Source organism: Petaurus breviceps, unplaced genomic scaffold, assembly GCF_028583685.1.
Source record: "Petaurus breviceps papuanus isolate PSGF00001 unplaced genomic scaffold, PetGlider_PUasm1.0 90633, whole genome shotgun sequence".
In the NCBI taxonomy this organism is placed as follows: domain Eukaryota; kingdom Metazoa; phylum Chordata; class Mammalia; order Diprotodontia; family Petauridae; genus Petaurus; species Petaurus breviceps.
Window position 1 is genome coordinate 8788357 of NW_027187293.1, and position 23828 is coordinate 8812184.

A 23828-nucleotide genomic window follows, 5' to 3' on the forward strand; every position below is an offset into this window, starting at 1 on the left:
ATAACCCTCTCAGTCCCTCAAACTTGGAATCCGGAGTTATCCCCAACTCCTCACTATTTTTCACACACCCCTTGCCCATAGCCAATCTTTTGCCAAGGCCTGATGATTTCACCTTTGCAACATCTCTCAAATAACCCCCCTTTTCTCCTACGACATGACCACCACTCTAGTGTAGGCCCTTATCATATCTTAAGTCTGGACTATTACAATAGCCTGCTGGTAGGTCTACCTGCCTTGTCTCTCCCCACGGAAGTCCATTTTCCATCAACCTCTAAAGTGATTTTCCTACAGCTCAGGTCTAAAAGTATCACCCTTCTATTCAATAAACTCCAGCGGCTCCCTAGCACCTCAAGGATCAAATACAAAATCCTGTTTGGCGTTCGAAGTCCTTCGTTACCTAGCCCCCTCCTACCTTTCCACTCTTCTTAGTCATATCTTTTTTTCCATCCAGTGACATTGCCTTCCTTGCTGTTCCACCAACAAAGCCCTCCATCTCTCAGCTTTGGGCATTTTCCCTGGCTCTCCCTCATGCCTGGAATGCTCTCCTTCCTCATCTCTGACTACTGGCTTCCTTCACTTTCTTTAAGTCCCAAACAAAATCTCATCTTCCTTTCCTGACCCTATCTAATTCTAGTTCCTTCCCTCTCTTATTTCCTATTTATTCTTTATATAGTTTGTACTTAGTTGTTGTCTCTCTCCTTTAGATTGGTACCTCTTTGAATCAAGGACAGTTTTTTGCCTCTTTTGTATATTCGGAGCTTAGCAGATGCCTGGTACTTAGCAGACACTTAATAAATGTTCACTGATTGAGTAACTGATTGTGTTTGGGTCCCAAACATCCCTGTTCTTGGCCCTTTTCATGGACACTTGTTAAGAACCTTCCTCCCTTCCCCAAATCAGACACAAAATGCTCTCATAAGCAATCCTTTTTCACCCTCCTACTAAAATTTGTTGTTAGAAGTTTCATTTGCTTACACTAAAGCAGTATTTCAATATAATTTATTTCCCTTGTGATCCTATATATTTTGTTTTATGTATTTAAAAACATTATACTGAGAAGGAGGTCCATAGCCTTCATCAGACTGCCAAAGGGAACTCCTAACACAAAAAGTAAGTGTTCATGTTCCAAAATATGAATGACTGATGATAAACTACTACCTCTTTAAGAGTTATGTTATTTTATTAAGAAATCAGTACCTAAAGTTAAAAGAATAGTTTTCATCGTAGAAATTCAGGAATTCCTTAAGTTTTAGGAGGAGTTTTGGGGACAGTGTGGGGATGGAATTATAGAGATCAGTGCATGAAATTATACAGATCAGGCAATTTTCTCTTTTCCCTAAGCATAAAAGCAATCCTGTATTCCAAGAGAAATGAGTATTGGCTGTAGAAGTGTGGGAGGTGAGAAGAAACAATAATAGAAGAGCAATGGGAAAGAGAGAAGAGTGAATTCGGAAAGGAATAAGGAAAACATATAAAAAGTAGTAGTTAGTATTTTACGTAGGCAGATATGTCTAAGAGAATAACAAGTGGGCAGGTCACCGGGAAGAAAATAATTCTTTATCTTAAAGAATATTAAATTCCAAGATCAGGACATGAAAAATTTTTTGGTCCCATGATGAAGTTCTTTGGGACTGGATAATTTACCAATGGGAACAGAGGCTTGAAGAGATTGACATGTAGGCTGTAACTTTAGTCTTTTGAGGTCACTGGCCTTGATGTAGGGGAGTTTGAATGGAAGGGCATCCCCAGAAAAATTCACTCCTGCTTTCTTGTGCATAACTTTATGGCTAATGAAACTGTCTTTCAGTTGTCTGAGATCAGGTTTCAGCTCCATTCCCCATATTTCTTAGGGATGTGTGCCTGCTGTTAGTATGGCATGGTGGAAAGACCACTGGCTTCTAAGTCAAGGAGGGCTAAATTCTAGTCCCAGACTGTATAACCTTGAAAAGACCACTTCTTTGGGTTTCAGTTTATTTCTCTATAACATGAATGATTTGGACTAAATAATCTCTAAGGTCCTTTACATTCAGGGTCATATTCAGTCAAAGATGAGGAAAAGCTCTTCAAATTGATGGCTGCTATGACACGTTTCTGTCTTTCTATTGCTATGGACCATTTCTAGTCCATAAACAACTATTTGACTTTTAAAAAATATATCAGCATATCATGAGACAACCAATATGTAGTTGAATTTGAAAAATATTTAGTAATTTCCATAACGTTTTAATAAGATACATATCTAACATTAATTTTTAAAATTATATAATACCTGCATTTGAAAGATACAAAACAAAGGGCTCAGTGAGTTACGAGGAAAGTTTCTACCAAAAGTGTCTATTAGGAAACACTTCATGAAGAAGATGGAATCTGAGCTGGAGTTTAAAGGACAGGGATTCATCAGGTAGTGAAGGGGAGGAAAGGCAGTGCCATCATAAAAAACAGCTTGGAGGGAAGGTAGAGGGACAGAAAAGTGTGAGACATGGGCCAAGATGTCTAGGCATAAAGAATGTGGAAGAAAAAATGTGAAATTAGACTGGAAAAATAGAGTAGTTCAAGATTGATTGTATATGGCCTTGAATACCAGGAAAAAGTGTTTGAATTATACAGGTATTAGAGAGTCACTAAAAATTTTCAGGTTAGGATTAAATAGCCAGAAGTCTATATAATGAAGATGTTTGGAAGGGGCATGAAGAATGAATAAAAGAAAAGAGAGCAACCCTGTTACAAAACTATTGTAGTAGTTCAGGGTTGGAGTGGAGTGGTTATGAGGGCCTAGGCCAGGGTAGTGGTAGTAGGAATAGAGAAGTGGGGAGAGATGTATGGGATGCTACAAATGTAGACTTGTTCATTAGTCGACTAGAATTTATAAGCACTTACGATATGCCAGGCACTGTGCCAAGTGCTGTGGACACAAAGAAAGGCAAAAAACCAGTCCCTGCTCTTGAGGCGTTCAACACATAAGGGGAAGACAGCCTGAAGCTAACAATGAACAAATATGTGTGTGTGTGTATCCATACGTACATATATGTACGTGTGTGTGTATATATATATATATATGATAAATTGGGGGGCAATCTCAGAGGGAAAGCACTAAGATTAAGGAAGACTGGGAAAGGCTTCTTGCTGAAGGGATGACTTTAGCGAGACTTGAAGGAAGTTAGGGAATTCAGGAGGCAGAGATGAGGAGGGAGGGAATTCTAGGAATGGGGGACAGCCTGGGAAAACACCAGGAGTCAGAGACGGTGTGTTTTGTGCCAGTAACAGCAAGGAAGTCAGTGTCATGGTAGCAAAGAATATGTAGTGGGGAGTATGGTGTAAGAAGCCTGGAAAGGGAGGAAAGGAGAAGATTATGGAGGGCTTTTGTGAGCATATGGGACTTTGTAATTTATTGGATAAGAGAAGTGAAAAGTCCAAAGATAACCCCAAAGTTTCAGACATGGAAGATTAAATGAATCATAGATCATAAAGATGCTATCAGTTATCGCTGAAAGATCGTAGAGAATTGAAGAGGTGCTATAAGACTGATAGGTAGTCTGGAAAATGGGCAAATACTGTCTTGATTTTCAAAAAGGAAAGACAGTAGAGTTTGGTTAATGAAAATTTAGAAATGAAAGCACTGATCACAAAGTCTTCTAACCTCACAACATGACTCCATAAAAAGCTGGTGATGACAGACTACTTCCTTATATGACACATTTATTAGATAAGATCGGGGAAATGCAGTTCACATAAGTACATCCTAATTTCTGCAAACTATCTGAAAAAGTTTCTTATGCTGGAGAGCCAAGATGGTGGAGGATAAAGAAAGCAATGCAGCTGAGCTCTCACTCACGACTACTAACCCTAAATGTTCACTAGCCCTGATAAAGAAATCTAGGGGAAAAAAACCACAGTGAGCTCTTTGTCCAGTCCAGGTCAGCATAAGGAGATGGACAGGGTTGCGGACTCTGGAGACAGGATCAAGGCAGGAGCACACAGTGCAGGGAACACTCCAGTGTCTATGGAGAGGCTGTACACTATCTCCAGAGGAGGTCCCTGACCCATACTAGGAGACCCCCATATCCACACCAGGGCACTTTGAAGAAGATGGGACAATTTGTAATTTTGTTGCCCATTACCATCCTGGGTGATTTAGGATGGATTGAAAAGGGGATGTGTAAACAGCTTAGGGAGGGCCTAGGCAATGTACTGAGAAAGGAGGAAGTTCAGAAGCCAATAGCAGCAGCAGCAGTGGTGTGACTCAGACCTCAGGTGCAAAGCAGGGTCTTACTTTCAGCATCTAGTCCAGCCTGCAGAGGAATAATCAAGGCAAGAAACCCAGACCAAAGGGGAGCCTATAATTCTGCTGCTTTGAACCGACAGAGCTCTCCAGATGGTTGGTAGGGGAGAATTCTAGTATTAGTCAACTAAAACACAGTTAAGGAATGTGAAGAGCTCAGAGCAGGGAGTGAATGACGGGACTTTGCCCTGGATCAGACCCTTTGGGAACAGTGAAAGCTTGAAAGTAGCCAGCCTGGAATAACACAATTCTCAGTACCCAAAGAAAGCAGCAACAGAACCAGCCAACACCTTCCATTCAGAAGTGCTGCAGAACCCAGCCCTAACATCAGGCCTGAAATCGGGAAGCAGAATGGAAGAATGGGCAGACAAAAAGGAAGCACACCATAATGAACTGTTATGGCGGCAGGTTGGCTCAAGAAACAAACACAGAAAAAGAGAATGACTCCAGCAAAAGCTTCAGAAAAACCCCCACAGCTGGGGAACATACTCAATGAGATTTCCTGGAAAAGAAGAAACAAGAATTTAAAAAAACGTCTAAAAATGTTTGTTTTCTTTTTGTAATAAATGGAATGAGGAAAAATGAGAGCTATGGAAGAAAGAATTGGAAAGGGAATTAACATGTTATCACAAAAGATAAAACAAAACAAAACCTTTCCCAATTTCCCAAGCAACAAACTCCCTAAAAATCTGAATAGACCAAACAGAAGCCAATGACTGCATGAGGCAATAAGAAATGTTACACAAAGTCAAAAGGCTGAAAAAATGGAAGAAAATATAAAGTAATTCACAGCAAAAACAACTGATCTGTAAAACAGAGTGAGGAGAAAAGTTTAAGAATCATTGGACTATCTGAACACCATGACCATAATAAAAGCCTAGATGTTTTATTTCAAGAAATCTTAAAAGACAAAGGTCCAAATTTCTTAGAACTAGAGACCAAAGTGGAAATTGAAAAAAATCCACCAGTTACTTCATGAAAGAAACCCCAGGAATATCATAACCAAAATCCAGAGCTTCCCAGTCAAAGGAAAAAGAGTACAAGCAGCCCACAAGAAAGAACTGAGAAAGTACTGAAGAACCATGGGATCACATTCAGTTTAGCAACCATCACTATAAAGCAGCAGAGAACTTGGAATATCCAAGAAGGCAAAGGATATAGATTTAAAGTCAAAAATAACTTACCCAGGAAAACTAAGTATAATACCACAAAGAAAAAAAATGGATCTTTAATGAAATAGAGGAATTCCAAACATTCCAAATGAAAAAACCAGAGCTGCAGAGAAACTTTGAAATTCAAACATAGGAGTGAAAAGGTAAACATAAATGAACAATGATAAAAGACTAAACAAGGACAAGCTTACATTGAAATATGGGGAGATGATGCATGTGTCCCCTCTGAACCCTTATCATCATTAGGGTTCATAGAGTGCCATTAGATAAGACCTGGGATGGTTCTCTTATGTCTTGATGGTAAGAAAGGGAAAGAGGAATACACCAGAGGTGGGGATGGGGGTGAAGAAGGGGAGAAAGAAAAGGAAGGCTAGAGAAAATTATCTCATATCATCAGGATGCACAATTAGACATTTATACAAGCAAGGACAGGGGTGGAATAGAATGGCTGACATTTGAATCTCACTCTTATTTGAATTGGTCAAAAGAAAGAAGAATACACACACACACATACTTAAACATACACATGCCTACATGCCACAGAATTGGGTACAAAAATACATTTCACTAAACAGAAAACTAGGAGAGAAAGGTGATGGGGGAATTAGAGGAAGGATAGGTTAAGGGAGGGATTAGTCCTAAGCAAAACAGTCTCAAAGGTTATACAAAAATATTCATAACTCTTTTTGAGATGGCAAAGAATGGGAATCTGTGGGAGTACCTATAAGTTGGAGAATGGATGAACATGTTATGGCATGTAAATGTGATGGAATATTACTGTGCTGAACTCTTATCAGAGTAATGACCAATCAGGATTCCAGAAGGCGAACGCTGAAACATACTACTCACCTCCTGATAGAGAGGTGAAAGGACTCCAAATACAGAATGAGACAATTTATTTTTTTGGACATGGCCAGTGTGGAAATTTGTTTTGATTAACTATACATGTTTGTAATGAGTTTGTTTTTCCTGTGTTCTCAATTGTGGGAGGAGAGGGGGTTGAAGTGGGAGGGTAAGAAGGCAGATCTTTATTGACTAAAAAACAATATATTTTTAAAAAAGTAAATAAAATTGGAAAGTGGCAGTATTAAATTAGATGAACACTAAGGTACCTTCTGAAAAAAAGTTAATTTAGAGTCTAACATGTTTAAATGCCTGCACCCAACAGTCATGAATGTGTTCATGTCTTCTGATAAGGAAGTCTCTAATGGAGTGCCTTCAAGGTTCTACGTTTGACCCTGTGCTGTTTAACAAATGACTTGGATGAAAATATGAAAGGCATACTTAGAATAAGCAGCATTTAAATGATGTTTTAAAATTTGCAAAACACTTCACTTACATCATTTGAGCTTTATAGCAACTCTGTGATTTAAGTTCTGTACAGGTATGATTTTTCAGATGAGAAAACTGAGAATCAGAGAGATTAAGTAATTCCCCTATGGTCACACAGCTGGTAGATGTTTAAAGGATAGGTTCAAATCCAGTTCTTGCCTGAATCCATCATTCTGTCTCTGTACTGCACTGTCTTTCCTATTCTTCTTCTTCCCTTCACACATGAGAGAAGAGACAGTGTGACAAAGGGAATAGAGAACTGGTCTCAATGTCAGGAAGACCTGGTTCTAAGCCCTGCCTCTGACATATATCAGCTATGTGACACTAGATAAGGAACTTAACCTCTTATTGCTCTAGGTAACTCTTTTTTCAGAGGAAATCAGGGCTAAATGACTTGCCCCAGGGTCATAAAACTAGTGTCAGAGGCTAGATTTGAACTCAGATCCTCCTAACTTCAGGACCAGTGCTCTATCCATTGGGCCACCTAGTTGTCCCACCATTAGGCAACTCTTTTAAGACTAAAAATTGTAGAAAAATTGTCAACCTGTCTTGGTTGAGGGAGTTTACTTATCCAGAAGTTTCCTATACCAATGTAATCACACATCTAGTTCCTATTTCTATGAAGCTAAGATAGAGGAATTCTATTGGATGACAGGTTCCAAAAAGATCTCAACTGACGAGCCAAATCTAATAAGATACAATTTAATGGCAATAAATGCAAAGGCCTATCCTTGGTTTCAAAAACTCCTAAGTACAATATAGGGAAAATGGAACCAGGCAATAAATAATAATAGCAGTTTTAACATGACAATCAAAAAAGTTGAAGTGATTTTAGGATTTGAAATGCAAAGGCATAATGTTCACAATGAAGGGATAGTCCTATTGTATTCTTTCCTGGTCAAAATGCATCTTAAAGGATTATGTTTAATTCTGGGCCCCATATTTCAAGTAGGATATTGACAAACTGGAGTGGTTCCCAACCAGGATAGTGAGGGGACAAGGGACCATGCCACACAATGACTTGTTGAAGGGACTGAAGTTTTCCCTGATCAGAGAAGACTGATATAGGAGAATCATGATAATTTCATTCTAGCATTTGAAAAGTATGTGGAAGAGAAATTAGGCTTCAGTGAACAGTAAGGATGAATGGGTAGATGTTGCAGAGAAGCTGATTTCAGCTTGACATAAGGAAAAACTTTATAAGAAATAGAGGCTCAAAAGAAGAATGAGTTGCTTCAAAAGGTAATCACTGGTAGCCTTCAAGCAGAGGCTGGATATTCACTTGTTGGATGATGTTGTATAAGAGATTCTTAGTCAGATATTATTTAGACTGCATGACTATTGGCACTGCGTGAGTCCCAATGAACCTTGAAATTCTGAGATCTGAATGGTGGTACCAATGAGAGAAACTGCAAAGTCAGAACCATATTTAGGGGAAAGATGATATGTTTTAGATATGTTGGATTTGAGTTGGATATCTGAGTGGGCTTATGTTCTAGGCCGGGGTGGGGAAACTGTGGCCTTAAGGCCACACATGGCCCTCTAGAACCTCAAGTGTGGCCCTTTGACTGAATCCAAAAAATAAATCCTGGAGATTTGTTTTGTGAAGTTTGGATTCAGTTAAAAGGCCATACTTGAGGTTCTAGAGAGCCACATGTGGCCTCAAGGCTGCAGGTTCCCCACCCCTACTTTAGGCAGCTAGAGATGCAAGCCTGGAGTTTAAGGCTAAAGATACAAATTTGGCAGTAATTTATAGAGGTGGTAATTGAAAATGTGGGAGTACATAAGAATGCCAAAGGGCATGGGAGAGACAGACAGGCAAACAGAAAAAGCTAAGGACAGGTTTTTTGTATTATTCAGCTTGAGGGGGCAATAAGAAGAAAAGAAAATTTCAAAGAAAACAGAGAGAACCCAGGATATTAGGTTATCTATGAAGCCAAGAAAAGAGAAAGTATCCAGTAGAAAAAGGCACTCAATTATGTCAAATATTACACAGAGATTAAATAGGATGAAGATGTAAAAGGTCCATTGGGTATGGTGATTTAGAAGGTAAATGGTGGCATTTGAGAAAACAAGCTTCAGTAGAAGGGTGTAGGCAGAAGCCAAATTACAGGGAGCCAATGAGAGTCAGTGATGAAGAAATGGAAGCATTAGGGGTAGTCACATTTTTCAAGTTGAATCATCTGATGCCTTCTCCATGTGGAACTAGAAAAATCTAAGAGGAGACAATAGATGCATCAAGTCAATGTATAAATGTGCACTTCTAACAGCAAATGCTAGATTCTAAATTACTCAAAGCAGGTTCAAAGAACTACTCCTAGCTCACTTCTTTCTGAGCAAATGCATCTAAGGAGGAGAATGTACCGTATGCATTCAAGCTTCACTGTGTGCCATAAGCCAAAACCATAGCTCTTTGTGCTTTCTAGTGAAGAAATAAAGGTGATTCTTTGAACATGTGATTGCAGAATCTATTTTCTGGGCACCATGGATTTTCTTTTGATCTACAGCAGTTTCCATTACTGGTGATAAAGAACTCCTGAAGTCTTGAACTACATCCATGATCACAAAAGTCTCCAAAGCAAGGAGAAATGGATACGCTGACCCACACTTTGATTCATCTGACTTTTTTTTTTTTGCTTTTTGGAGGGCAATTGGGGTTAAGTGATTTGTCCAAAGTCACACGGCTAGTGAGTGTGTCAAGTGGCTGAGGCCGGAATTGAAGTCAGATCCTTCTGACTCCAGGCCAGTGCTCTATTCACTGAGCCACCTAGCCGCCCCAATTCATCTCACTTTTAAGTGCGAGTGTGTTGTAGTTTCTTGGAATGCCTCTTCACTGTTATTCTAAGAACTAGGTGCAAGGATGAAAGAAAGAAAGGCATTGAGATAAAGAAATAAGACTCTAACTTTGATTTCTCTGGCACCTACCCAGCCAGTGTTTCACAGATTTAAAGGTGTCAGTAGTATGCTGAATAATCAAGAGGATCAAACTGGAGGGAGAGGAAGAGAAAAAAAGAGGGAGGAGACATATAACAAAGAGACATGAAAGAAAGACCTAGACAAGGAGAATGTATTCAAATGAGGAAAAGAAAACACAGAAAATAGAGGCAGACTAAGATGAAAAAAGATGAAATAAGCATTGTAAGAAGGCATAAAATTAATAATGTTCTCTATGTCTAGCAGGTCCAGAAAAAGGGTGTGGCTGGTTAGGGAAGGGAGTTGGAGAGGAGGGGAGCTTCTGGTAGGGGTGAACTTTTTCTGCTCTAATGGCCAATGAAAATGGTGAGTTAGTGGGAGGGGGAGCCAAGTTGGTGGAGAGAAGCCAGGAGGCTGCCTAACCTCTCCCTAGTTTTCCTCAGAAACTATGTTAAATCAAGCCTCTAAATGGTTATTAGAGTGATGGAACTCTCAAAAAGATGGAGTAAAACAACTTTCCAGCTTAAGATAACTTAGAAAGACTTCAGGAAAAGTCTGTCTCACTCGGGTAAAAGGAGAGTATAGCCTAGCACTGGCAGTGTCCAGGCAAGCCAGCAGAAGACTCTTAGCCACTTGCACAGATCAGCAACTGAGGCCCCTCAGTTCTGGCTCAGCAGGCTGGTAGCACAGCAAGCCAGCTGTGAGGCCTCCAACCCCAGCAAAAAAAAGGCAAATAGCTAGTCCCAGAACCCCAGCAAAACAGGTGCAGCTAACCCAGGCCACCCCAGCACAGCCAGAAAGCCACCAGCACCAAAGGCCCCAGTACACAAAGCCAGTGAGTGACCAGACTTCTGGCCCCCAGCACAAGAAGCTTAGGACAGTGCCCCCTGCTCCCAGGAGCAGAGCTCAACTTTAAAAAATGAGAAAAACACAAAAAAGACCTGTGATTATAGAAAGCTACTATGGCAACAGGGAAGAACAAAACACAAACTCAGAAGAAGACAACAATGTCAAAATGCTTACATGTAAAGCCTTAAAGGGGAATATGAATTGGTCTCAAGCCCAAAAAGTCTTGGAAGAACTCAAAAAGGATTTTAAAAGTCAAATAAAAGATGTAGAAGAAAAATTGGGAAAAGAAATGAGAGTTATACAGGAGAATTGTGAAAAAAAAGTCAACAACCTCAAGCACAAAAATTGAAACAACTCCTTTAAAAGCAGTATTGGATAAATGGAAAAGGAGGTACAAAAGCTAACTGAAAAAAAGTCCTTAAAAATTAGAATTGGACAAGTGGAAGCTAATAACTCTATGAGACATCAAAAATCAGTTAAAACCAAAAGAATAAAAGAATAGAAGAAAATGTGAGATAGCTCATTGGAAAAACAACTGACCTGGAAAACATTTCCAGGAGAGATAATTTAAGAATTACTGGATTACCTGAAAGCCATGATCCAGAAAAGATCCTGGAGAGCACATTTCAAGAAATTATCAAAGAAAGCTGCCTTGATATTCTAGAACCAGAGGGTAAAATAGTCATTTAAAAAATCAACTAATCATCTCCCGAAAGAGATCCCAAAATGAAAACTTCAAGGAACATTGTAGCCAAATTCCAGAGTTATAAGGTCAAGGAATAAATACTACAGACAGCCAAAAAGAAACAATTCAAATATCATGGAGGCACAGTCAGGATTACACAGGATTTAGCAGCTTCTACACTAAAGAACTGTAGGACTTGGAATATGATATTCTGGAAGGCAAAGGATCTTGGATTACAACCAAGAAGTAACTACCCAGAAAAACTCATAATCTTTCAGGGGAAAAGATGGATATTCAATGAAATAGGGGACTTTTAATCATTTCTGATGAAAAGACCAGAGCTGAACAGAAAATTTGATCTTTAAATAAAAGACTCAAGAGAAACATAAAAAGGCAAACAGGAAAGAAAACAAAAACAAAACCATGTTATACAATAAGGCTAAACTGTTTATATCCCTACAAGGGAAGATGATACTTGTAACTCTTGAGAACTATATCTCTAAAGAAAAAGAAATTGAGGGAATAAAAATAGACAGTGAAGAAACAAAACTATCACTCCTTGTAGATGATATGATGATAAACTTAAGAGAATCCTAGAGAGTCAACTAAAAAAATGCTTGAAACAATGAGCAACTTCAGCAAATTTGTAAGATATAAAAAGACATAAATCATCAGTATTTCTATATATTACCAACAAAGCCCAGCAGCAAAAGATACAAGGAGAAATTCCACTTAAAATAACTGTAGACAATATAAAAAATTGGGGAGTCTGCCTGCCAAGACAAACCCAGGCATTATATGAACACAATCACAAAACACTTTTCATACAAATAAAGTCAGATCTAAACAACTGGAAAAACATCAATTGTAAATGACTATAGTAATCTGTTGCTTGATAAACCCAAAGACTCTATTTCCTGGGACAAGAATTCACTATTTGACAAAAACTCCTGGGAAAACTGGAAAACAGTATGACAGAAATTAGGCACCATCTACAGACATCTCACAACCTACACCAAAATAAGGCTGAAATAGGTACATAATTTAGACAAAAAGGGTGATGCCATAAACAAATTAGGAGAGCAAGGAATAGTTTACCTGTTTGATCTATGGAGAAGGGAAGACTTTATGACTAAATAAGAGACAGAAAACATGAAATGCAAAATGGACAATTTTTATTATATTAAATTAAAAAGGTTTTACACAAACAAAACTAGAGCAACTGAGATTAGCAAGAAAACAGAAAGCTGGGAAAGTATTTTTATAGCCAGTATTTCTGATAAAGGCCTCATTTCTAAATTATATAGAGAACTGGGTCAAATTTATAAGCATACAAGTCATTCCCCAACTGATAAATGGTCAAAGGATAGGAACAGGCAAATTAAAGCTATCTATAATTATATGAAAAAATGCTCTAAATCACTATTGATTAGAGAAATGAAAATCAAAACAATTCTGAGGTACCACCTCACACTTATCATATTGGCTAATATGACAGAAAAGGAAAATGACAAATGTTGGAGATGTGGGAAAATTGGAACATGAAGGCATTGTTGGTGGAGCTGTAAACTGATACAACCAGTCTGGGAGAGCAATTTGGAACTATTCCCAAAGGGCATACTTTGACCCAACAATACCACTACTGGGTCTCTATCCTAAAGAGATCATAAAAAAAGGAAAAGGACCCATGTGTACAAAAATGTTTAAAGCAGCTCTTTTTATTGTGGCAAAGAACTGGAAATTGAGGGAATACCCATCAACTGGGGAATAGCTGAACAAGTTGTGGTATATGAATGTAATGGAATATAATTGTTCTCTAAGCATTATTTCAGAAAAATCTGGAAAGATTTACATAAACTGATACTGAGTGAAGTGAGCAGAACCAGAACATTGTACACAGTAATAGTAACATTGTTCAATGATCAACTATGACAGACTTAGCTCTTCTCAGCAATACGATAATTCAAGACAATTCCAAAAAACTCATGATGGAAAATGCTACCCACAGCCAGAGAGAGAACCATGGAGCCTGAATGCAGATTGAAAAATACTATTTTCACTTTTTCTTTTTGTTTTTTTCTTTCTCATGGCTTTTCCCTTTTGTTCCGATTCTTCTTTCACAACATGATTAATGGTTTAACATGATTGTACATGCATAACCTATATCAGGTTGCTTGCTCTCTTGGGGAGGGGGGAGGGAAGAGAGGGAGGAGGAAAAATTTGGAACTCAGTCTTATCAGAAAGAATGCTGAAAACTGTCTTTGCATGTAATTGGAAAAAACAAAATACTATTAAGTGCAAAAAAACAAGCAAACTTGTGAGGAGTGAATGCAGGAGATAAAAGTTGCTGGCTTTGCCCTTATGTAGACATTCTCTGGCATTATAGATAAACATAACTAACTGGATAGTGGATACAACAGTACAGGATGCTTTTCCTAATGTTGATACCAGGTTTACTAAAAGTGTCAATTTTCTGGGAAAAGATATAAGAAAACAAAAATTTTAACACTGACATGGAATAAAGAATATAATTTCTCATAGGATTGAAAATGGATCAGTGAATGTTATCACCATTACATAAATCAAAGACTTTTTCTTCATCTTTAATTTTCAACAGCTAGATAAAATCGAAATTACATATTCTCTCCCTCTAGGAGAAAAATTCTGATTTGGTCAGAGTTATGGTGCATATTATTAACAGTTAGTGAAATAGATATAAAAATAAATTAGTTTCCTAATAGTTATATGTGTCCTGAAGTTTTTTATTTTGGAAAACCCAGAATTGTCATGGGTTTTCTTAATAGGAAAAAGTTGTATGTTTTTATTCTACTGCTCATGTATATGTGTATATGTAGATAAGTGTCTTATCTGTCATGATATATATATACATATATATATTTACTTTAAGTGGTGAATCCAGTTAAAATACTAACCCTTTTGAAGAAAAAAAAAGATACCAAAACAAGAGTGTGTTTTCTTCTGTCACCTTGGTAGAGCCAGTGTTTAACTTTTCTATCTATTCTTCAGCCTCAAGCTATACCACATTATCTGATACTAAAGTAGTATACTGTGATTTCATTATATAAATCAGTGAGTTACTATTCTGAAAAATCACAAAAGTCTTAATAAAATATCCAAAAAAAGGCATCACCGTTGACATTTCTTTTTAGATAATCAGGATTAAATAACTTGCCCAGGAACACAAAGGTAATAAGTGTCTGAGGCCAAATTTGAACTCCAGTACTCTTGACTTCAGGACCTGTGTTCCATCTACTGCATCATCTAGATGCCCCACCATTAACATTTAATACTTTTGGGGGTAACAGTCATAGAAGCTAGATCCATGATCAAGCCTTAGAATTCACCAGAGGCCAACAGGATGGAGGCTTGCCCCAAGAAGTCTTAACTGCTTAAATTTCAATGGTACTCCTAACACCAAGCACAAGAAGAGGTGGAAAAGAAATGATGAGTGTGGAGGTAAGAACAAATGCAGGAAGTAAATGAGGGCTTCTAAAGTGTAAGTATGAGCAGTAATAGCTTAACAGCAGGTCAGGGAATAATTTGCCAGGCAAACATCACCTAGCAGGATGTGGCACTTGTGCCACTAAATTCTACATTTGTATATCCAAAAGATCAGGTCTCCACTCCGGGAGTTTCCATAACGCTTTATTTCCATTTCCTGCCTCTTTTCAAAAGGGTGAATTGGAGGTGGACATATCCTTCTTACAGAAAAATTTAGGCAAGTTTATCCATTTTCTTCCATTTATATATCCATTTCTTCCATTTATATATCCATTCTATCCATTTAACACTTCCCACTGCTTAATAATCAAAGACATTTTTGACAGTGGCTGGTAAATCAAAGGCTCTTAATAAATACTTGTTGACTTGTTTGCTGCTCTAGGAAACTCCTCAGGCACAGCACATTAACAAATAGTTGCCAGTACTCCGATTTAAACTTTTAATCAACTGTTCATCTCCATTTCTTAATGCCTTTTACCTTTTTTTTTTATCCCTAGCACTTAACACAGCCCCTGCCACATAGTAGGTACTTAATAAATGTTTATTGATTGCCTCAAGGTAACAATATCTACAGCATAAGATCTCTTTTCTGTCAAAGTTCAAATAACTAAATAGGAGGAATACTCATTTCAAGTAATTGCTTTTGGCCCTCCCTAGAGAGGCCAACTCCAGAAACTTCCAGAGAAACTTTATAGATATAGTCTAGACTATATAGGGCTAAAGGACAACACCAAGAGGATGCCCCTAACCATGTAGCTGGGAGAGGTAGTGAGTTCATGGTAAGTTCAGATGAAGTTTTTTGCTCGATTTCAGTGTCAGAGGTAATACTCGAAAACATTCCTGTTAAGTCCACCATAGATGTGAACTCACGGTTCACTGAATTTCTCTTGGTTCTGTGCCTTTCATTGTATGCTCAACCCTTAGCACAGTGACTGGCATATAGTAAGCGCTTAATAAATGATTGTTGACTGACGGGATCCTGACTTTTTAAACTTTCTAGTAACTACAGTTTGGAATGACACAGCTCACTTTCTCCACCCCCAACCCAACCCCCACTGTGGGACTAAGGTAAGGAGGAGATATCGGGGGGAAGGGGGAGGGAAGGGAGACGGGACTACACAATGTGCAAGTGGGAAAGAATGGAAATAAGAGAAGGAATCAAACACTTAAACTGCTTTATGCCAGGGAGATTGGTTGGACGTGTTTCAACCTGGCATCTCCCGGTCCAGAACAAAAGCGACTGGGGCCAAGAAATGGAAAGAGGGCAAGGAGAAGTTCAAGAGGAAAGAAGACTGGGATGGGGAAAGGAGACAAGAAGTGTGAGAGGGAGTGGGTGCGGGGGGTGGTGGAGGGGAATTAGCAACTGCCCACCCTAGACCTTGTTTTTCAAGAGTTCCTAAACCACCACGGGGCCCCTTCTTGCACAGCAAGCGCTACTCCAAACTTGGCCCCAGGTGGGGAATTGAGTGGGGGTGCCACGCTGGGTGCCCCTCCCGCGCCTCCCTAGGTCTGAGCAGCAGTTGAGACTCAGTTCTCCTCCCTCTCCCCGCCCCTCACCTAGACCCAGCGGCCAGCCCTCAGGGCACCGTTACCCGCCCCGGCAGGTGAGGGTACGCCCCACCGCAATGTCAACTTACCTGTAAGCAGAGGGTCCTCGGCAGAAGCCATGGAAGCGGGGTGGGGGCGCACCAGTACCAGCTCGGGGCTTGGGAGCCCGCTGGGAAATGGGGAAGCGTGGCGAAAGGGGGGCGAAAGGAAAGTGGAAGGAAGACCGGGAATGGGAAGGATGGAAACTCCAGCTTTCCCGGTCGGTCTAATAAAAACACCCCAACTCCTCCTCCTTGTGTCTTCGCTGGCTTCTTCCTTGTACTCACTTCCTGCTTGGGCATGAAGAGGAGCCCCCCTTGTGCGCTTCTCTAGCTCCCTCCCCTCGACAGGTTCGGAGCTGAAGTGGGGGCTCCCTGCTGCTCTCCTTGCCTGCCGGCGCTCCGGCTCCGGCCCCGAGGGCCCGCTAGCCCTGCCTACCCCTTTGCCAGGTGAAGCCGAGCGCGTTGGCTGACCGCTGCAGACTCCCCTTTTGCCACAGCTGTTGCCCGGAGCCACGAAGATTGATCCCGCAATTGCCTCAGTTAGCTGCAGTTCAGGACCAGGCTTCTCAATTTGTACCGTAAACCAAATGATTAACCTTAGCCAACGGTAGCCGTAGTCCCACTACATTTAGACAGACCGCAGTGAACTTTACTTGATGCTACCCTAGTTAGGATCCCAAAGCTACCTGTGTGCAGCAGACATGGTTTGTGATATATACGGTAGTCTGATATTTAAGCAATTTCCTGATCTTTATGTAGACGGAGTTCTGATGCATGATAGTACATGCTAATAATTTCTATTTTGATTTTTTTCTTTTTTGCATTAGTCATTACCTGACCTCCCCCGGGGAAGTACTACAACAAAGAGAATGAAAAGATGATTCTCATTGCAAAACTCATTAGCAGTACCTAGGCCTTTTACTGAAGTAGCTCCTGTGAATTAGTGTGGAGATGTTTAATTCTTATTAAAAAAAAAAGCTTTAGGAGTTAATTTATAATGACTAACAGATCTAAATTTGGAAGCGACTTGAGAGGGATCTAATTCAATACCTTCATTTTACAGGTGAAGAAACAGATTCGGGTAGGTTAAAAGACTTACCCAAAGTCACACAGGTAGAAAGGATAGCTAAGACTTTAAAGGGATTTCTTAGTAGCCAGGAAAGCCCTCCCTCCTCACCTCACCTCACTTCATGGAATTTTTTAGCTTTCTTCTTCAAAGTTCAGCTCAAATGTCTTCCCCTATGTGAAGCCTATCTTAATCTCCCCAATACAGACCCCAGTTACTAATACCCTTCTGATGAAAATCACCTTGTATATATTTTGTACTTAATTTTCTACATACATGTTCAATAAAATATAAGCTCTTGGAGGTCGTGGACTGCTTGGCTACTGATTGATCTGAAAAATTATCACATAGCATTTAATAAATGTTGCTGAATTGAATGAAATCAGTATATTTTAGTTTGGACCTATGATTTTGTTGGTGTAGGGTACTCAGAGTGGAAATTTCTCATAACTTGTATTTTCAGAGTTGCCCAGATAGTGAGAGGTTAAGTAATTTACCCAGCATCACAAAGCTAGTATGCACCAAAGGTCACAGATAAGACTTGAACCCAGGTCTTCCTAAGTCCAAGATTGGATGTATTAAACAATGCTGCTGAAAGGCATAGGTAGACAGAGAGATAGATAAATAGACATATACATATTTATGTGTATGTGCATATATATGTACATGTGGGTATATGTGACACCAGTATATATATATTTATATATATAGAGAGAGAATATACTTAAATTAGTAATATTTCCAAGTATTCATAAAAGCCATTATTAATCACAAAGCTTCCATGCATATGTGGTGACATTGAAGTAAATAGAAGTTTGGAGGGATTATATCCCCTAACTGCCATTCATATTTAGGAAGACAAGGATGAAATTGACTACAAATAAGTAATTTCTTGCCCTTTACCACAAGAAATTGTTTACAAAGGATGAACACTGCCTAAAAATGGGATTTGTACCATTTTTATAGCAGTGCATATTATTCTTAATGTCACAGATTAAGTACATATTTAACATCAATCACTTGACAAGCATTTATCAAACACTTACTATGGGCTAGGCATTAACCTAATCACCTGGTCTGATCTACTAAAAAAGAACCAGCAAATGACTGACATACTAAATGACTGACATACCGGCTTCATGTCCAGGGAGAGTCTCTCTACTTAGCCCAGGCTGCTCTGTAGTCCTGAGTCCCATAGCACTCTTGAAGATGTCTTCCTAAGTCTCAGAAATGTGCCACAGATGAAACAATACATTAATCAGAGAGATGAGGTTTTAAAAATGGAAAAAAAATCTCTGTGTAGGGAAAATAAAACAGCCTAAATGAAATGTCTCTAGGGAAACTGTGGGTGGGAAGAAAAACTTCCTCTCCCTCTGCCACATGATGGAAAGGGAAATTTTTTAAATGGGTAATTTGTATTGTTGACCAATTGGGGAGTTTGTATTGTGGTTCTGCTTTTCTCATGAAGAGGCTAATTTTTGAGATCAATCAGGTGGAACTACTTCTAATCAACTCAGGAGATCTTGCCATCAATACGCCCAAAAACCTCTTTTGGTTGCCTTGACTCACAACTATAAACCTCTAAAAACAAAGATTTTATAACTGGAACCCCAAACCTTGTACTAGAATTCACTTATTGATAAATAGCTCTGATGCCTTATTATGCCAAGCAGAAACTGGTAAGGGTGTGTGTGTGTGTGTGCGTGTGTGTGTGTGTGTGTGTGTGTGTGTGTGTGTGTGTGTGTGTGTGACTTTTTTTTATGAAGATTGGATCAAGGAAAAAACTTAGTATTTCCAATTTCCTCTGATTCCTGTTAACTTCCTCAGGTCTCAGTACTACCATTTATAAAATGGAATGCATATAAAAGGGATAATAATAACTAAACTACCACATGGGTCACTATGAAAGAGGGACCTAACAAAATATTTGCTTGGGTAGCACATATACCAAAATTGAAATAATTTAAAAGTTCACAGAACAGGAAAAGGTTCAGGGGGAGACAGACAAGCAGGATAACTATGTAACTGATGTGTTGAATTTATTATATATTTTACAAATAAATAAATATGTAATAGTACAGAGGTTCTCAACTTGGGGTCCTTGAACTTTTTTTTGGTAACTATTTCAATATAATTTACTTCCTTTGTAATCCTCTGTATTTATTTTATGTACTTAAAAACATCATTCTGAGAAAGGGTTCATAGGTTTTACTAGACAACTGAAGAAGTCTATGACACACAAAAGGTTAGGGAGCCCTACATACATATTCATGATTTCATATACAATCTTCTTTCTGCTCTTTGTATGTGGAGAAGTACATATTTGTCAACTTTATACTAAATTTTTTTAAAAGGATAACAAAGTGATAGAAATCGCTGCAAAAATAAAATACCGTATACAGGTACTCAGTAATTATCTTCACTTTCCCTTGAGAACACTAAAGATGGACAAAATAATCGATCAATACAAAAAAAAAAAATTCCCTGAATCTAACTTCTCTGATCTACTAGGGTTTCCTAAGAACTTGTTTTTTATGCAAACTCAAATTGATGGCATTCCATTTCTTCTACATTAAACATTTCATTGTCATTGAAACTTCAGAGCAGAGCCTATGCCTGATTTAATTTGAACCTCCTTTCTGCTGACTGCCTGGCAAGAAGAGGCAATTAATAGATGTCTGTTAAATTAGTATTGATTTATTGACTATAAGAACTTTATTGATTTGAGTCAAGCATTTTGATTCTTTTAAAAGGAACGTTTTTGTCAATGGAATTCCAGTAAGCTCAGCCTATAACCTAAGACACACCTCATAGATTCACTAGGGGTGGTCATCACTTCCTTGACATTAGATATAGTTTACCTTTGCATGTGAGTAGCAAGATGGTGCTAGCTCTGTGATCCTGGGCACATTGTGAAGTCTTGACTTGCCCAGGAATTGGATCTAAGTTGTCAGCCTCAGTCTCAATTCCAAAGTCATAGAAGTCCAGTGGCAAGACAAAAGTCAGAATGACTGGAGATAGCTCTGGATGCAGTGGATGGCCTTGTTGTCTTTGGTGTCTGACCAAGGGCTCCAGGGCATCAGTTTCAGCTGCCTTTGATGTTTTTGGAACGAATTGTTCTCATCCACCAATTTCATTGAAGGAAGTCATCACATGCTTTGGGTAGACACCCCCCTAATTTCCTGGATAAGCTTGTGGCCTATAGGTTTATCAACCTGATTTAGCCTATCAGTGCTGATGGTTTTACTGGGGTGTGGCTGTTGCACATACTATAGCTTCTTGGAGCCACAGGTGAGAGTTGAGTGCCTGGTCAATAAGTGCTTAATAAATGTTTATTGACTGATTATTGAAACAATCACATGTGAGTTTTGTTCTTTCACCGGAATTGAACCAATATTTACAACAGTACTTCTCAGTGGGAGGGGATAACAGAATCATCAAAGAGGGAATAAAAGAATCACCAAATAATTTTTTAGGAGAAGATGAAAATATAATGGGAAACAGGGGAGAGACAGGAGAAATACCTTATTTTTTAAAAAAAAAGATTTTTTGTTTTTATATCACCTTTACTTTACAATATATTTCTCCCTCTTCATACCATATTATATTTTTGTAATAAAGAATAAACAGAAAAGGGGGGGAAGCAGTTCAACAAAACTACCAACAACCAAGTTCACATGCCTGGAATGCACTCCCTCTGTCTCTTCCTTCCCTTAAGATGAAGCTCAAGCACCATTTTCTTCATGAAATCCTCCCCCCCCCCAAACTGCTAGTGTCTTTCATTGTATTCTATTCTGCTTTTAACTATTTGTATATATTTTTATGCATTCACTTTCTATTCATTATATATATATATATATATATATATATATATATATATATATATATAATTATTTGTCTCTCTGTAATAGTAATGGAATTTAAAAATCCCCCTGTATTGGCTTGGTTTTTGGTTTGATTGTGTTAAAACCCAGAGCTTGTGACTCCTACTTGTGGTATGGACTTGTTGATGTGAAAAGAGAGGGCTGAACTGGGAAGAGCTGGTGACGTAGATTTAGAGAGACACAAGAAAAGAGAGGCAGAAGAATTTTTGGAAGCAGCATCTTGGAGGCAGAGAGAGATGGAGAGGATTGCTGAGGGCCAGTTTGAATTGCCCAGGACTTTTGAGAGCTGCCACCCAGAGCTGCCAAGGACTGAGGAGACATGGCTGTTATGCTGGTACTTTGTCTGACTGTTTTGATGTTGTTTTGCCAGATTTGTCCACTGGTGAAAGACAGTCCTGTTGTTGCAGAAGCTTTGGAACCTTGCTGTTGGTTCAGAGCTCCTGAGACTGTTCTGCAGACAGAGAGTGAATTCTGTCCACTGGTGAAGGACAATGCTGTTGTTGCAGAGGTCTTGGAACCTTGCTGTTGGTTCAGAGCTCCTGAGACTGTTCTGCAGACAGAGAATGAATTAATGAAGATACTGGCAATGTATCTTGTGGCCTTGCTAAACTTTGTCTCCCCAGGAACAAAGACTGCTGAGAACTTGCCTCGGGTCAACATGAAGAAAAGACCTCTCTTGGGTATTAAATGCTGTGCTTAAACTTGTTGTAATTCTGGGGTAGATGGCCTATTTAGTTGTAATCCAAGGGTGGGGAACTTTTGACCTTTTTGTGCTCTGTGATTGAACAAATGAATGTACTTTACTTATGATTGGAAACTAATCTCCATTTGAGAAGAGGGGCTTTGTGATGGACTAAATGAATGTACAGCCTAGGGATGGGGTAGTACTTGGAGATTATTGAATTACACTTGGTAAATGCTGTATTTTGAATTATGCTATATGTTGATTCTCTCTGTTCTTAATTTGTCACTGAATAAAATGGAGAGCACCTATGCTGGTATTTTGAACCTTGGGAAGTTGCCTTTGCTTGGCATTACACTCTCCCATCTCCTTTCATTCTTTATTCTTACATTCCTTGTTGCCTACTAGCACAGTGCCTGGCACATAGTGGGTTATTAACAAATACTTGATGATTGATTGATTGATTCTACAGTATATTCAATGTTCCAAATCCATAGTTTCCCAACTCTAGAAAAAAGAGCTTAGAGATGCATTCTTATCTCAGAAAAAAATTTTAAAACATATACTAGGAAAGTCTCAGATAATATAGCTCTGCTGAGACCTGCTGAAATTTAAGTTAGCAGATGGAATAGTGTGGTATGTGATACACATAGATTAGGTAAATTTAGGTACTTGGAATTTCTAGTGGTAAATCTGACTAATTTTATATCCCATTTAAATCTAGTACACAAAGCACTTTTGTGAATATGCATTTGATGAAGGAGGTGTAAAACTAGAATGCAATGCTAATTTAGTGTATTTATTTATTTTTAAATTTATTCAACAAACCATTTTTTCATTTGGTATAGTAACCCTGGTGGTAGGAGTAGGTGCAGGGTCTTGGGGACTATGAAGTTGCCCAAATCTCAGAATAATTTCCACCAAGGGTGGCTTTACACATTGGCACCATTTTCAAAGGCCTTTGTGAAACAGTACTTGAAGAAGTTGTTAGAAAGTAAAATAAAGATTTCTCCCATAAAATTTTAGGTCATGGCCTATTTTATTTTTGTCTTTGTAAGTCTGGTGATTAGAATACATAGAGTATACTGAATAAATGCTTGTTGAATAAATTAATTTACTTACAATTCATTCATTCAATATGTATCTATTGAACTATATATTCAAGGCTTTTGGGATAGGCCCTGAGAGGGATATAAAATAAATGTAATATCTGGTATATCTTTTAGGATTATGTAAATAGATACATATACCATAGGATACAACCTTTGTGTTAGTTGACTTTAGCTTAACTTTTTCTTATTGTTACAAGAGAAGGTTCATTGGACAGGGATGAGAGAAATATTTCAAAATGACTATGATTTTGGCAGATAGATAGATAGATAGATAGACAGACAGACAGACAGATAGATCAATTGAACCTTTATTAAACTCATTATATGCCAAGCACTGTGCTAAGGCCTGGTGATATAAGTACAGTCTAGCTACTCTCAAGGATCTTACATTCTAAGAACTGAACAGGATTATGAAAGTCCAAAATTTTCAGGAAACTGAAGGAAGCCCACAAGTTAAATATCTTGCCAAAGGTCACAAAGGATAGCTAGGTTGGGACTATATTATGGAGAGCCTTAACTACCAGCCTGAGGACTTTGGACTTTATCCTAAGAGATACTTGAAATTTTTGAGAAGGGAAATGACTTGATGAAACCAATCTTTTAGGAAGATTAATATGGTAGCAGGGCTTAGGAGTAAACAACCATGTTCATAAAATTTAAAATATTATTTAAATGTGAGTTCTTAATATCATTAGTTTGTAAAATGTGGAATAATTCATATTCTTGAAAACTTTAAGTACACT

General features: G+C 38.6%; 1 protein-coding gene and 1 long non-coding RNA gene across 2 annotated transcripts in view; one reads left to right on the top strand and one right to left on the bottom strand.

Moving 5' to 3' along the window:
• The window catches only part of EDARADD (EDAR associated via death domain), a 95998-nt gene extending 78924 nt beyond the window's left edge, over positions 1–17074 (bottom strand). The window contains 2 exon segments of the mRNA XM_069064498.1: positions 16390–16545; positions 16548–17074. Coding sequence (XP_068920599.1) covers positions 16390–16545; positions 16548–16641 — 250 coding nt within the window. The 5' untranslated portion in view covers positions 16642–17074.
• On the top strand, positions 12546–22283 carry LOC138143265 (uncharacterized). Its single transcript, XR_011163650.1, has 2 exons — positions 12546–15820; positions 21662–22283. It is a non-coding gene; the product is annotated as an uncharacterized lncRNA (long non-coding RNA).
• The last annotated feature ends 1545 nt before the right edge of the window (positions 22284–23828 follow it).